The sequence below is a fragment of the Halichoerus grypus genome, chromosome 5 (assembly GCF_964656455.1).
Source record: "Halichoerus grypus chromosome 5, mHalGry1.hap1.1, whole genome shotgun sequence".
Taxonomy (NCBI): Eukaryota; Metazoa; Chordata; class Mammalia; order Carnivora; family Phocidae; genus Halichoerus; species Halichoerus grypus.
This window is the reverse complement of record NC_135716.1, coordinates 162,988,264-163,004,728: the sequence shown is the minus strand read 5'-3', so window position 1 is coordinate 163,004,728 and position 16,465 is coordinate 162,988,264. Positions and strand designations below refer to the sequence as shown.

Sequence of the window (16,465 nt, the reverse complement as noted above, 5' to 3'; positions counted from 1 at the left end):
TGTTCATTTTCTAAATATATAATTTCTTTTACAATGATTACCTACCATTCTTCTATGAAGATTTTTTTTTAGTATCACTATTACCTCATAGATTTTTAAAAATTAATGTGTTATAGTTGATAATAGTCATTACTTTTTTTTGATGCTCTGTTTGTCTCAAATTTGACCAATGGGAACTCCTTCCTTCAAGTGGGCTCCTGTGTCTACTAACATGACTCCATTAATCTTTTTTTTTAAATTGTGGTAAGCAAAATAACATAAAATTCACCAATTAAACCATTTTTAAGTGTGCAGTTCAGTAGTGTTAAATTTATTCACATTAACTTTTTTTATCTTGCAAATCTCAAACTCTATACATACCATTAAAAAACGACTAGCGTTTTTCCCTTCCCTGTAGTCCCTGGTAAACACCATGCTACTTTCTGTTTCTGTGAATTTGCCTATTTTAGATACCTCATATAAGTGGAATCAAACAGTACTTTTTGTGACTGGCTTATTTCATTTAGCATAATGTCCTCAAGGTTCATCTGTGTTGTAGCATGTGCCGAATTTCCTTCCTTTTTATGGCTGAATAATATCCCATTATATGTATATACCACAGTTTATCCATTTATCTTTCAATGGACATTTGAGTTGCTTCCACCTCTTGGCTGTTGTGAATGATACTGCTTTGAACATGGGTGCGCATCCGCTAGAGATACCTATCTCCTCAAGACCCTGCTTTCAGTTCTTTTGGATATATATTTCAGTTCTTTTGGATACAACAATACCCAGAAGTATTGTTAGATCATATGTAGTTCTACTGCGAATTTTTTGAGGAAACTCCCTACTGTTTGACACAGTGGTTGTACTATTTTACAATCCCACTGACAGTGTATAAGGGTTCCAGTTTCTCTACATCCCCACCAACGCTTGTTATTTTCTGTTTTCTGGTGGTAGTTGCCCTAAATGGTTGTTATATCCATATCCATCGGTATTATAGCTATGCAAATATTGCTCACTGCGAAGTCAGATAGTATACTATGGTTTCATTTTCTTGAATCTGTTTTTCTGAAGTAGTTAATTACCACACTAATTTTTTTAAACTATAAATTAATTTATCCTTAATTTTTTTTTTTTACAAATGCAACTTACATCCTTATCTGTGTTGTCTGTGTGTCTGTGTCGTGCCCCCTCCCCCCCAAATGCCCAGACATACCTAGTAATCTATCAATTCCTTTAAAAATTTTTCCTGGAGACCTTTCTAGAGCCTTGTGTTCTGCTCCAATCTATACTGCTTGTTCTCTAGCCTTGCTGCAGAGCTATCATCCTGGTGTTTCTCTTTGTTGCCTTCCTGGATTGAATCCTGTCTGGATCCCCATTTCTTCCTTTTGATCTATTTTAGTGGAGCACATTCTTTGAGAATTTCTAAGAAAGTGATGGATAAATTTGGGTGGCCCTTCCATATCTGAAAACATCCTTATCCTCATACTTGATCAGTAGTTTGGTATAGAATTCTAAATTAAAAGTCATTTTTCCTCAGAATTTTGAAGGCATACATCTAATGTTCTTGTGAAGAAGTCTGTTATTAATTTAATTTGTATTCCTTTTAATGTAACCTGTTTTTTTCTCTCTGGAAGTGCTTAGCCTTGTCTTTATCCATTATTTTATACAAATTAGTCCACTTGCTGGGACATTTTCTTATTGACTTCTTTACTTTCATATTCACATTTATGATTTCTAAGAGTTTTTTTTTCTTGTTCTGTTCCCTTTGCATATTACGTTGTTCTTATTTTATGAACTAATTGCTTATCTCAAGATTTTTTCTTTTTTTGTTTAAAGATTTTATTTATTTATTTGAGAGGGAAAGAGAGGGAGAGAGAGAGAGCGTGCAAGAGCAGGAGGAGGGAGAAGCGGGCTTCCTGCTGAGCAAGGAGCCCGATGCGGGACTCAATCCCAGGACCCTGGGATCATGACCTGAGCCAAAGGCAGTCGCTTAACCGACTGAGCCACCCAGGTGCCCCGATTTTCTTCTTTTTTGAGTAATAATTCAAATACAGTAAACAAATTTAATGTATACAACTTGTTGAGTTTTGACATTTCTTTACACCCATGAAACTCACTGCAATTAAGATAAATATACCACACCACAAAGTTTCTTTGTGCCTCTTTGTAATTCCTCCTTCCTGCCTTTCCTTGCCCCCTTCAATTCCCAGGCAACCACTGATCTGCTGACTATAGTTTGTAATTTCTAGAATTTTATGTAAATGGAATCATACAATATATATACTAGCTTTTCTCAAAGCAAAATTATTTTGAAATTCATCATTTTGTTGATAGTTTATTCCTTTTCATTGCTGAGCAGTATTCCATTATAGAAATATACCACAATTTGTTTATCCATTCACCTGTTTGAGGGGCATTTGGGTTGTTTCCAAATTTTGGCTATTACAAATAAAGCTGTTATGACTATTCATGTACAAATCTTTGTATGGATATGCTTTCATTTTTCTTGAGTAAAAATCTAGGGGTAAAATGACTGGGCCATATGGTAGGTGTATGTTTAATTTTTTAAGAAACTACCAAACCTGGGGCACCTAGGTGGCTAAGTCGGTTAAGCATCCGACTCTTGATTTCGGCTCAGGTCACGATCTCAGGGTCGTGAGATTGAGTCCCGAGTTGGGCTCTGTGCTCATCTGGGAGTGCTTGAGATTTTCTCCCTCTGCCCCTCCCCCAACTCATGCTTGCTCTCTCTCTGGCTGTCTTTCTGTCTCTCAAATAAATAAATCTTTAAAAAAAACCCAAACCACCAAACTTTTCCAAAGTGGTTATACTATTTTATATTCTCACCAGCAGTGTATGAATTCCAGATGATCCCATCCTTACAAAGGATTGTTTGTTGCCAGTATATAGAAATTCAGGTGATTTTTGTACATTGATCTTATATTCTGCAGCCTTGCTAATAAATTCACTTGTTAGTTTTGGTACCTTTTTTGTAGATCGCATCAGTTTCTGTATCTATGATCATCAGCAAATAAACACATTTTTACTTGTTCCTTTCCAATTTGGATGCCTTTTATTTAATTTTTTTGCCATATTGCACTGGCTAGAACTCCAGTACAATGTTTAATACAAGTAATACAAGTAACTTGTTGCTGATCTTAGGAGGAAAACATCTAGTCTTTCACTATTATGTTAACTATTATGTTAGCTGTATCTCCTAGATACCCTTTATCAACTTTACAATGTTCTCTCCTATTGATAGCTTATTGAGAGTGTTATTAGAAGTGGATATTGGATTTTGTCAAATAGTTTATCTGCATCTGTTGAGATGATCATAGTGTTGTGTTTTTTAAAGTCCATTAATTAGAGAATTATACTATTTGATTTTCCAGTGTTAAGCCAGTCTTGCATTTCTGGTCTTAATTCATTCTGCACTTGGTTCTTAAAGTATTATCCTTGTAAAGTGATAGCATTGGGTTGATTCGCTAAAATTTTATTATGCATTTTTGCATCTGCCTTAATAAGGGATATTGGTCTATACTTGTAATTTCTTGATCTGGTCTTGGTGTCAGAGTAATGTTGGCCTCACAGAATGAATTGGGAAGTATTTCTACCTCTTCACATTTTCTGGAAGAGTTTGTATAGAAGAATTGGTACTTCTTTTTGGGTAACCTTTGTAGTCTTTCAAGGAATTTGACCATTTCATCTAAGTTGTTAAATTTATTAACATGAAGTTAATAACATTCCCTTATTAGCCTTTTCCTTATTTATTTATGTTTGTTTGTTTATTTTAAAGATTTTTATTTATTTATTTAGAGAGAACCAGCATGCAGTTAGGGAGAGAGGGAAAGGGAGAGAGAGAATCCCAGGTAGACTTCGCTCTGAGCACAGAGCCCAACGGAGGGTGGGGGAGCTCGATCTCACAACCCCAGGATCATGACCTGAGCAGAAATCGAGTCAGATGATTAACCGAGTGAGCCACCCAGGCCCCTGCCTTTTATATAGTATTCTCTAGTGATGGTCATCTTTCCCATTCTTGGTATCAGTAATTTGTGTTTTCTCTCTTCTAATCAGTCTAGCGAAAAGTTTATGAACACTATGATGTAATACTTTCTTTAAAAAGAACCCAGCTTTTATTTTACTGATTTTTCTATTTCTATTCTAGCACCATTTGTTGAAAAGATGATCCTTTCCGTGGATTTCTGAATTCTCTATTCTGTTCCATTGATATACATGTCTATTCTTATGCCAATATTATACTGTCTTGATTACTATAACTTACAGCAAGTCTTGAAAGTATTTGGATTTCTATAACTTTAAAAAAAATTAACTTCAGCTTGTCAGTTTGTTCAAAAACACCTGTTGGGTATTTCATTGGGATTGTGTTGAATCTATAATAGATCAGTTTGGGGAGAACTGACATCATAACAATACTGAGCCTTCTAATCTGTGAACAGGATATATTTCTCCATTTATTTATGGCCTTGTTAATTTCTCTTAGTAACATCTTGTAGTTTTTATTGTACAGATCTTGCACGTATTTGGTTAAATTCATCAGTATCTCAGTGCTTTTTTATAATTTAATAAACGGTCACCACTGTAAGTGTAGTCACCATCTGTCACTATACAATATTATTAAAATATTACAATATTCTGTATGCTGTATTTTTCATCTCCATGACTTGCTTATTTTATAACTGGAAGTTTGTACCTCTTAATTTCCTTTATCTATTTCACCCATTCCCCCACCCACCTTCCTGTTGGCAACCACAAGTTTGTTCTCTCTGTTTAAGAGTGTGTTTGAGTCTTTTTTGTTTTTTTTGTTCATTTGTTTTGTTTTTTAGGTTCCACATATAAGTGAACTCATATTTGTCCTCTGTCTGACTTATTTCTCTTAGTGTTATACCACCTAGGCCCATCCATATTGTTGCAAATGATAAGATCTCATTCTTTTTTATGGCCAACTAATATTCTAGTGTGTGTGTGTGTGTGTGTGTGTGTGTGTGTGTGTATTTTCTTTATTCATTCATCTATTATAGACAATTAGGTTGCTTCCATATCTTGGCTATTGTAAATAATGTTGCAATAAACATAGGGGTGCATATATATTTTCAATTTAATGCTTTTGCTTTCTTTGGGTAAATACCCAGGAGTGGAATTACTGGATCATATGGTATGTCTATTTTTAATTTTTTGAGGAACCTCCAATACTGTTTTCCATAGTGGTTGCATCGGTTTACATTCCCAGCAATAGTCCACAAAGGTTCCCTTTTCTCCACATCCTCACTAACAGTTGTTATTTTTTGTTGTTTTGATACTAGCCATTCTGACTGGTGTGAGGTGATATCCCATTGTGGTTTTGATACTTTTGGTAACTTTTTAATAAATCCCATAGGGTTTTCTGTGTTAACATGATATCTCCAAATAAGGACAGTTTATTTCTTCCTTTCCAATCTATAGGCCTTTGTTTCTTTTTTTTTGCCTTGCTGCCCTGGCTAGGACCTCTAGTACATTAAGTATGATATTAGCTGTAGCTTTATCATCGATACCCTTTATCAGGTATGAAGAAGTTCCCCTTCTTTTGGTAGTTTGGTGAGAGTTTTTATCATGAATGAGTGGTGAATTTTGTCAGTTGAATTTTCTGCATTTATTTAGAAGGTCATATGGTATTTTGACTTATTCTGTAATGTGGTGTATTACATTTATTGATTTTTGACTCTTAGGCTAACTTGCATTCCTAGGATAAACTCACTGGCCTTACTGAATTATCCTTAATTAAGTTTGCTAATATTTTTAAGAGTTTTTACATCTTGTTTATAAGGAGTTTTGGTTTTTAGTTTTTCTTGTGTTGTCCTCTAAGTATCATAGTAGTACTGGCTTCATAAAATAAGTAGGGAAGTGTTTCAGTTTATGTAGGATTGGTATTTATTCCTTTAAATGTTTGATAGAATTTGTCAGTGAAGCCATCTAACCCTGGAGGTTTTTTTCAGAATTTCTTTATCTTTGCGTCCATATCGATAATTTGTGTCTTATAAGGAATTTGCCCATTTTTATCTAAGTTTATTATTTTATTGGCATAAAATTATTCATAATGTTCCTTTATTATTTCTTTAATTACTGTAGGATCTGTAGTGATGGTTACCATTTCATTTCTAATATTGGTAATTTGTCTTTTTTTCGTGGACAATCTAGTTAAAGTTTTATCAGTTTTACTGATTTTTTGCCCCCAAAGCAAATTTTTAGTTTCATATTTCTGTATTGTTTTTGGCTATTACATTTTTATTTTTTTCTCCACTTTGTTGTTGCTTTTCTTCTACTTACTTTGGGTTTAATTTGCTCTTGTGTTCTAGCTTTTTTTTTTTTTTAAGATTTTATTTATTTGACAGAGAGAGACATAGTGAGAGAGGGAACACAAGCAGGGGGAGTGGGAGAGGGAGAAGCAGGCCTCCCGCCGAGCAGGGAGCCCGATGTGGGACTCCATCCCAGGACCCTGGGACCCCGACCCGAGGCGAAGGCAGACGTCTAATGACTGAGCCACCCAGGCGCCCCATCTTCTAGCTTTTTAATGTGGAAGGTTAGATCACTGATCTGAGATCTTTCTATTTTCTGTAAGCATTTTTTTTTAAGATTTTATTTTGAGAGAGAGAGCATGAAGGGGGAGGGGCAGAGGAAGAAACAGACTCCCTGCTGAGTGGGACCGCCCCCCCCTCCCCCCCCATGCAGGGCTCAGTCCCAGGACTCTGGGATCATGACCTGAACCAAAGGCAGACACTTAAATGACTGAGCCACCCAGGCGCCCCTTCTGTAAGCATTTAAAGCACAGGTTTTCCTTTAAGTGCTGCTTAGGTGCATCCCACAGATTTTGATACATTTTTATTTTCATTTGGCTCAAAGCAATTTCTATTTCCCTTGTGATTACTTCTTTGACTTATGGGTTATTTAGAAGTGTGTTACTTAGAGGCGCCCACTGGGATCGAGCCCCACCCCACGTCCGGGCTCCCTGCTCAGCGGGAGGCCTGCTTCTCCCTCTCCCACTCCGCCTGCTTGTGTTTCCTCTCTTGCTGTGTCTCTCTCTGTCAAATAAATAAAATCTTAAAAAAAAAAAAAAAAAAGAAATGTGTTACTTAATTTCCAAATATTTGGGAGTTTTCATCTATCTTCCTATTATTTCTAGCTTAATTCTGTTGTGGTCAGAATATTTTCGGTATGAGTTCAATTCTTTTAAATATACTGAGACTTATTTTTATAGACCAGCATATGGTCTGTTTGGTGAATGTTCTATGTGCACTTGAAAGTGTATATTCTGATGTTGGTGGAGTGTTCTATACATTTCAGTGAGGTTTTGTAGGTTGCTGGTGGTGTTCAATTCTATATCCTTACAGATTTTCTAACTAAAAGAGGAGTGTTCATATCTCCACTCTAATTGTGGATTTTCCTGTTTCTCCTTTCACTTCTGTCCGTTTTTGCCTCTTGTATTTTGAAACTCTGGTATTGGAGGCATACACTTTTAGGAATATTATATCCTCTTGATAAATTGACCCCTTTTATCATTATGAACATTTTTTTAATCTTAGTAACATTCAGTATTAACATTCTTAGTAATACTCTGTTTAGAGGTCTACTTTGTTTCATATTTATGTAGCCATTAAGCCTCCTTTTCATTACTGTGTGCATGATACCTTTTTTTTTAATCTTTTCCTTTTAATCTGTTCATATCTTTGTGTTCTAAAGTGGATGTCTTGGGGCACCTGGGAGGCTCAGTTGGATAAATGTGCGACCTGTGATTTCAGCTGAGATCATGATCTCAGGATTGTGAGATGGAGCCTCTGCATCCCGTGCAGGTGCTGGGTTTGGAGTCTGCTTGAGATTTTCTCTCCCCCTCTTTCTCTCCCTTTGCCCCTCCCCCCTCCTTCTCTAAAAAAAAAATTAAAATAAAGTGGATGTCTTGTAGGCACTATATAGTGAGTCTAGCTTTTCTTTTTTCCAGCCTTACAATCTCAGTCTTTTAATTTGAGTGTTAGTCCAGTCAGTATGGCTGGTTTTAAATCTACCATCTTATTACTTGTTTTCTATTTGTTTATCTGTTCTTTGTGTCTTCTTTCATCTTTTCCTGGCCTTTTTTTTTTTTTTAAGTATTTTTTAGTATTCCATTTTATCTCCATGCTTGATTTATTACCTATACCTTTGTTTTATTTTTAGTGGTTGTTCTAGGGTAGTAGTTCTCAAAGTTTTTGGTCTCAGGACCCATTTACACTCTTAGAAATTCAGGACCCCAAAGTTTTGTTTGTATGGGTTACATCTCTCTATACTCAATCATATTAAAAGTTAGAACTGAAAAATTATTTAAATATTTATTAATATATTTAAAAAATAAACTTTTGCACATTAACATAAATAATATGTTTTTATTAAAAATAACTTTTTAAAAAAAAGTGATCTCTACACACAACATGGGGCTTGAACTCACAACCCAGAGATCAAGAGTGGCAGGCTCCACTGACTGATCCAGCCAGGCCCACTAAAAATAACTTTTTTTTTTTAGAGGAGGGGAGGGGCAGAGGGAGTGGGAGAGAGAATCCTAAGCAGGCTTCACGCCCAGTACAGAGCCCGACACAGGGCTCCATCTCACAAACCTGAGATCATGACCTGAGCTGAGATCAAGAGTCCAACGCTTAACTGACTGAACCACCCAGCCGCCCCTAAAAATAACTTTTTTAAAACAAAACCAAAAATTTAGGGAGAAGAATGGCATTGATTTACATTTTTGCAAATCTCTTTTAATTCCTGGCTTAACAGAAGCCTGCCAGATCCTCATATGTGGTTCTGTACTCTGTCGTCATATAGCCTCTTGAGAATTCCATGGTACACTTGAGAGAATGCAAGTGGAAAGGACAAATAACATCTTAGTGTTGTGTTGAAAATAATTTTGACCTTGTAAAGCCTCAGAAGGGTGTGGCGGGACTCCCAGGGACTCTTGAACACACCTTGAGAACTGTGATTCTATTGTTTACAATATGGATCTTTAACCTACCAGTCCGCCTTCAAATAATACACCACTTAACATAATATAAGGCCCTAATAACAGTACACTTCAAAATCTCCATTCTGTTTTTTTTTTTAAGTTTATTTATTTATTTAAGTAATCTCTACACTCAATGTGGGACTCGAACTCATGACCCCAAGATCAAGAGTCGAGTGCTCTTCTGACTGAGCCAGCCAGGTGCCCCTCCATTCTGTTTTTTATGCTATTATTTTTATACATTTTACATATACATACATGTTTAACCCTTCAACCCATTCAACAGTTATCTTTTAAAGACTTTTTAAAATGAGATAAAGTCTTATATTTACTCACATATTTACCATTTTCAGTGCCTTTGATTCTTCTCCATCTGTTATTTTCCTTTTTCCTGATGAATTTTTAGTTTCTTATAGTGCAGGTCTGCTGGCAATGAAGTCTCTCTGCTTTTGTTTTATTTACAAAGTGTTTGTTTTGCCTTCATTTTAAACTTTTTATTTTGAAAAGTTACAGACTCAGAGACTCATAAGAAGTTTCCAGGTTCACCTCAGTTACTTCCCTTCTCTCAGGAATCACGATTCTGAGCAGTCTGAAAACAGTTGTTTCATATATTTTGCCCAGTTTCTAGTTGCTTACTAGAATGGGAGGTAAGCCCATTCATCATGCTTAGAAGTAGAAGTCTCTGCTTTGATTGTTAATGGAGATCACAAGCAACAATGGTTATGTACATTCTGCTTCTGCATTTGGCATTACTGTTGAGGACATTCATATGTCACTCAATAGCCCCCATCTAATACATCACTTCAAAAATGAGTTATATAATATATATATATAATAATGTCTATTTCTTTCTTTTGTTTTTTGCCCTGTCTGCAAGGAAAATCAGTCAAGATTTGCACTAGATCATCGCAGTTTTGTTGACCTAGAGGTGACACATTTGCATTCTTATTTTCCACTTAATCTTTTTTCCTTTTTATTCCTATTTTATTAATGTATTTATAAAAGCAGTAGCCTGCACCCCTATAGCACATGTTTTTCTTTCTTTCCCTTTTCATCCCCTCCCCTGTATTAGGTATTTTTTTGATTGCGAGGAATAGAGACATTGTGATTGCCTTTAAGTAACCGAGTTTAAGGATTTACAGAAGATTAGACAACAACACAGCCAGTTCTTGTAGTGAAAAGAATCAGCCATAGATCCAGGCCTCATGCCCCCTCAGAAATGGGTGCCTTTGTTCCCTGTTCAGGTTTTCCTGCTGAGTTAGTGATTCTCGTACTTCTAATCTTTCTCTGACCAGTGCTGCTGCTGCTCTCTGTTAGCTGTCTCCTGTGTGTCTGGTCTCTTCTGGAGCCCTGCCTGTGTGCTCTTCTCTCTCACTCTCATTACTAAAGCTCACAGTCACATTCCGAAGGAGAGTATCTGATTGATTCACTTACTGTTGGTGCCAGGCCAGCTCTTAGGTCATTAGCCAGCTGAGAGATTCTCTGTTTGTGGGTCATGTGCCGCACTTAATTAAACAGGGTCATGTACAAAGTATGGTGACATATAAAACTTGTCTGAAGGGCCATTGGCATAGCAAGCATTCAGCATCTTCCATTCCTCCTCCTTTTTAACAATTGATTGACCTAACTTATTAAAGACAGTTATTAGACTGGATTGTCCCCAAAACTAGTGAGCTACATATTTATAGATTAAGGTTTAGATGAATTGCTTATCTCATTCCTGCAATGTTAAGGTTTTTTTTCTCTTTCATTCTTATTTAGGCACAAAACAAAGGACAGTCTTCGCCACCTTTTAGCCACAACTTAAAGTAAACCCATGGTACTGATTGTTGGTCCAAGAAAGCCCATCTGTTAGAGACTGTGAAGAGAAAATTCAAACATTTCCATTCTTGTTAGCATCTCTAAATTTGGCAGAAGAGATAGGAGCTGTGAGCTGAAATAAGGTTTTTGGATTATTAGCTCCACCTGGGTTTGAATCCTGGCTTTCCCATTTACTAGATGATAGATGAGTATCTTCTAAGCTTCAGTTTAATCATGAATAAAATGGGGATCATGGTATTTGCCTCATGTGGTGGTTAGGATTAGATGATAGGGTGAATGCAAAGCAGTTAGCAAAGTGCCTGGCGCATAATTAATGCTTAATAAATGTAGCTCCCATTATCTCTAGATCATTAAGTCTTATCAAAAAAGGTTACTCTAGTCCATCAGTAAGTTCTTAGTGCTAAGGAGAACTAACATTTCTTGGTGCATGAGCTGAGACCTGATTATTGAGCCCTTGTTTACTCAGCACTGTGCGAGGTACCAACTGGGTATACAAGAGACATATTGTGATATGATTCTTGCTTTCTAATCCCCACTAAGAAATGTCAGTCCAGAAAAAGTTTTATGGAAATTCAACTCGATGATGGTATTATATTGTTAGAATTCAGGCTCTGTTACTAACTGTGTGACCTTGGGCAGATTGTTTCTCTGTGCCTCTGTTTCTTCATCTGTGAAATGGGGAAAATACCTCATAGGATTACTATAACAATGAACAAATGAGTTAATATATGTAAAGCTCTTAGGACAATGTCTGATAACACGGTAAGTGCTATATGTAAGTTGCTCCTGCTAGATTATGACTCCTAGCTGTTTAATACTTGAAGCCTCCTTGGGCTTAATCGACCAGTTTTTTTTCCCCTTTGAGTTTAAAGTGAATAGGTTTCTCTGTAGGGGGCTTATAGTATATCTTTAGCCTCCATCATCAGGATCTAGCTGGTAAGAGATGAGTGAGCTGAAGGACATGGTCCACAGATAATCTCGTTCCATTTTGAGATCAGATACCGCGGTATCTGTATCATGCCAGCCCTCCTTTAGTGATGCTTTGGCAGGAAAAACATATCTTGAAAGTCCTACAAAGCTGGTTTTTCCCCTCACTAAAATGTTTTTTTGCAGGCCTAGAACGATTGGGGTGCTGGTGATGTGAATGTAGGATATGGGAAAGGCAATTTGATTTGAGACCTTTGATTTTAACTTAAGACATCCAGCAGGCAAGGGATTTTCTAATCTAAAGCTACTTCCCTTCTTAAAGGAGAAATTCTTTTCTGATTTATATTTCCTTCTCAAGAAGTGAGATTCATATGTTTTCTTCCCATATTAGTGAGATTGGACAGCTTTTCATTATGTTTATTGATCATTTGTATTACTTTTATGAATTGCCTATTCATGTCCTTTGACCTCTTTTGTTTATGAGGAGATTACTCCTGTAGAGTGAGGACATTAAAACTTTGCCAGACATGTTTCAAATGTATTTTTCATTTTGTCAATTGTCTTCTTTTACCGTTGGTTGTACTTTTTTATTTTAACTGCACAGAAGCTTGTAATGAATCTATAAATTTTTCCTGAAGAGTATCATCTCGTTATGGTTAGAGAATTTCTGCTGAGTGTTATAAAGCATGTCATAGTTTATGTGTAGACTGATCCACTTAATAAACATTTTTCCTTACAGAGAGGTGAGTGAGTGTCACACGATTAGAAGAGTCTTCGCGAACTAACATAGGCCTGTAGCTCTAACACCGTAACAATAGCTGGCACGTACTGCGCAGCGGCTTTGTGGCAGGCACTGTGCTGAGTCTTTTATGTGCTGTGTTCCTAATGTTCGGCTTCATGCTAGATAGTAGTATTGTCTGTATTTCATAGATGAATCAAGTGGGCCTGGAAGAAGTGAAACGATTTGCCCAGGGTCACAGAGCTAGTTAGTGGCTGGATTGGAATTTTAATTTAAGTCTGCCTAACTTCAAAGTATATACTTTCTCTACAAAGCTCAACTTCTTGAGGCTTCCAATAAATTAGATTAGTCCTAAAAGTTAAGTAAATATCTTTTACCAGAACTTGAAAAGATAGTCTGTAGCCTAGTTCAACTGCTTTTGGTTTCTGAGAGCATAGTGGAGAAGATAATGGGAAGTGTGTGAGCTAGCTGAAAGAAAAGTCTCTACTGTCTAAGGCAGTGGTTTTCAAAGTGTGGTTCCCAGGCCAGCAGCATCAACATCACTTGGGCATTTATTAGATATGCAAATTCTCAGGTCCCACTGGAGACCTACAGAATCAGAAACTCTGGGGCTGGGACCCAGTAATCTGCTTTATAATACTTCCACTGATTATGATACATGTTGAACTTTGAGAATCACTGGTCTAGGGAAATTATTTTGTTCTCTCTAATCATAATTTCTGTTTTTGCAAGCTTCAACCTAAGTCTCAGCCCTTAAGTGCAAAATTAGCATTATCAGATGGTGGCAAAAGTATGGAGTCAAACAGGAGCCAGTTTTGAGATTGAGCATTTAAGGCAAGTCCACCTCCCTGAGCCACAGTATCCCCTTTCCGAAAAGATGTTAATAACAACTATCTCCATATGAGATTTTTTTTTTTTTTTTTTAGAATTAGGTAAGATAGTATATAAAGTGCATAGCACCTTGCCAGGCTCCCAGGTATTTGAGAAATTGCCTCCAACAATTTTTCTTGTTAGCAAAAAGCCCCCATCTGCCTTCTATTCTCAACTTCTCTTGTTTCTTGAATGTATTTTGCTGTCTTGGAACTCTGGGCCTTTATATTATCTGTTTCTCTTGGATACCCGCACCCCCACCCCTCTTTACCTCACTAACTTCTAGACATCCTTTTGAGCCCTGCTTCTAGTTTACTTACCCTGGAGAGGGCTTTCTCAAACCCCCACCCTCCAGTCTCTGTGCTTCACAGCAGCCTGTTTCTCCTGTCACTGCACTTACCACAAGTTTTGGAATCGCCTGTCTTCTATATAACTTAATTGAGCGCAGGTACAGCATCTTGCCTACCACCATATTCTAGAGATCACTGAAGTTCCTCACGCATTGTAGGAGCTAGTAAGTGTTGAGTGAATGAGTGGTGGCTGTCATTATTGCTTCATCATCATCATCATCATCTGAGAGCAAGCTCCCCTCTCTGGCTTACAGTTTTTGTGCTGACTGCTTGTGATACTCATAGTATTAGGACCAGTGCCTGTTTTCTCTTTCCCTGAAAGCACATGCTTTGACGTAGGCTGACATGGGCAAGTTCACTGAGCTGCTTCCTAACCACGATCCCTCTGTGTCACAGGTGCCTCGGGGGAACTGTATGCCCTGATGGGTCAAGTTTATCATATGCAGAACCCAAAATGGCAGCATCCTTCGGACCTCACCATGAGGTGAGTGGGTGATTAGGAGGAGGAGGAGGAGGAGGAAAATTTGGCTGTAGGCGGAATGTTGTGGGGAGTTGGGGTGTAATTGTTGTTTAATTCCAGAGGTGGGAAAAGAAACAGTAGAGTATAATGGAATAAGAACTGAGCTGAAATTCAGGAAATGGGGGGTCCAGTACTAGCTTTGCAGTTTATAACTTAGCTATATAATTTTGATCAAGTCATGCCACTTCTCTGGTCCTCACATCACTAAAACTAATATGTTGGACTAATTGATGTCAAAGGGCCTTTCTATTCTGGATCTTCTGGATTCTTGATGTAGTGTGGTTTTACAGATTTATTCAGTTACTTTGATCCAGTTACTGAGAAACCTTGGAGTCATCTTTGATTCTTTTCTCACCCCTTATTCAGCCCATTAGCAAATCCCATAAGCTCTACATACAAAATATATCCATAACCTGACCATTTCTCATCATTTTCACTTGGACTGTTGGAAGTCTCCTAAATGGTCTCCCTGCTTCTGCCTTTGCCTGTCTACTATTCTCAACTCAGCAGCCAAAGAGATTCACATTCTCTTCTTTGCTCAGAATTTTCCAGTGGCTTCCCATCTTCACAATCCGCTATAAGGACCATGGCCTGGGCTGACGTGGTTAGCTCACCGACCTCATCTATTACTCTTCCCCTTGCTCATTCTGCACTAGTCACACTGGCTTGCTATTTTTCGAATATGTCACACATGCTCCCACCTCAGGGCCTTTATACTCAGTGTTGACCCTATAGTTGCCAAAATCATAGCAGATCTCGAAAGGCAGGGCAGTATGGTGGTTATTAGATGAATTCTGGAGATAGGTGTGAATTCAAATCCAGGCTCTTCTACTTACTCCACTTTATGACCTTGGACACGTTATTTAACTTGAGACTCAGTTTCCTTACCTCTACAAGATATTAACGAGAGTGCTTTTCTGATAGGATTGTTATTCACATTAAATGAGGTGACGTATTTAAAGAATTCAGCAAGTACTTGCATATAGGGCTAGATAAATGTCATAAAATGTTACAGTTATTTTCAACTCTGGCTACTGACAGTCACCTGCGGAGATATCTAAAAATACAGATGTCCAGGTCCTGCCCCAAGGGATTCTAAGTCATTAAGTCAGGGGTTGGGGGCAAGAATCTTTACCTTTAAAAAGCTTCCCAGGTGGTTATTAGGAACAGCTGGAGTTGAGAATGAGATCAAATTATCTCAGAGGGTCTTATTCAGAACCCCAGCCTAAAGGACTGGGGGTGATTAAAGGAGAAGCTCAAGAAACTTTACTTTGAGTCCATGCTATTAATTATTCAGTCTCTAAACTTGCAGTGTGATACTCACATGATGACTTACCTTCTCTGGGAATTTTATTCTAATTTTAACTGCTGTGTCCTGAGCAACCTTGAGCTGTGTCAGACAGTGAGGTCCTGTTGGAGGTACAGGTCTGATGCAACCAATGAAATATAGATCCTGTTTTAAATGTTTCTTGAGGGAGAAAATATTTTTTTCCTACTGAAACATTATTATACGTTATATATTAGGTTTTCTTAACATTCATGTATATGGCACATATCAGCATAATACCTCTTTGGCAACTGGCTTTGGAGTTGGAAGGAAATAGCGCTTACATTGTGACTTTCACATAAATAAAATAGTATAAATAATTTCTAAAATTGTGAGGATTGAAATGTAAAATTAATATCTGATATCCAAAAGTAAAGATACTTTTTTTTTTTTTTAAGGATTTTTAAAAAAATTTATTTGAGAGAGCATGACAGAGAGCACAAGCAGGGGGGAGGGGTAAAGGGAGAAGCAGACTCCCTGCTCAGCAGGAAGCTCGATGCAGGGCTCGATCCCAGGACCCTGGGATCATGACCTGAACTGAAGGCAGATGCTTAACTGACTGAGCCACCCAGGTGCCCAAAAGTAAAGATATTCTTTTTTTTTTTTTAAAGATTTTATTTATTTATTTGACAGAGAGAGAGGCACAGCGAGAGAGGGCACACAAGCAGGGGGAGTGGGAGAAGGAGAAGCAGGCTTCCCGCCGAGCAGGGAGCCCGATGCGGGGCTCGATCCCAAGACCCTGGGACCGTGACCTGAGCCGAAGGCAGACGCTTAACGACTGAGCCACCCAGGCGCCCCAAAGTAAAGATATTCTTAAAATGGTTGCCTAGGGCATTTAAATTTTGTGTACAAATAGCCATTCCAGCTGAAACCCTCATCTTTCCTGTTTTTATTTTCCTTCTCTCCTGAT

General features: G+C 37.6%; 1 protein-coding gene across 16 annotated transcripts in view; it reads left to right on the top strand.

Annotated features, from left to right (window-relative positions):
• Positions 1-16,465, top strand: part of S100PBP (S100P binding protein) — a 44,553-nt gene that overhangs the window by 25,465 nt on the left and 2,623 nt on the right. For 9 of the 16 annotated variants that reach the window (XR_004908625.2, XR_013448286.1, XM_078073459.1 and 6 more), the window contains one exon: positions 14,105-14,192. Coding sequence is in view for 10 of the 16 variants with exons in the window: in XM_078073459.1 (XP_077929585.1) it covers positions 14,105-14,192 (88 nt within the window). In the remaining 6 variants the exon portion in view is untranslated. Of the gene's footprint in view, positions 1-7,713; positions 8,355-9,878; positions 9,930-14,104; positions 14,193-16,188; positions 16,439-16,465 lie in introns of those variants that run through there. The other 7 variants (XR_013448284.1, XR_004908626.2, XR_013448285.1 and 4 more) reach the window with 6 other exon arrangements.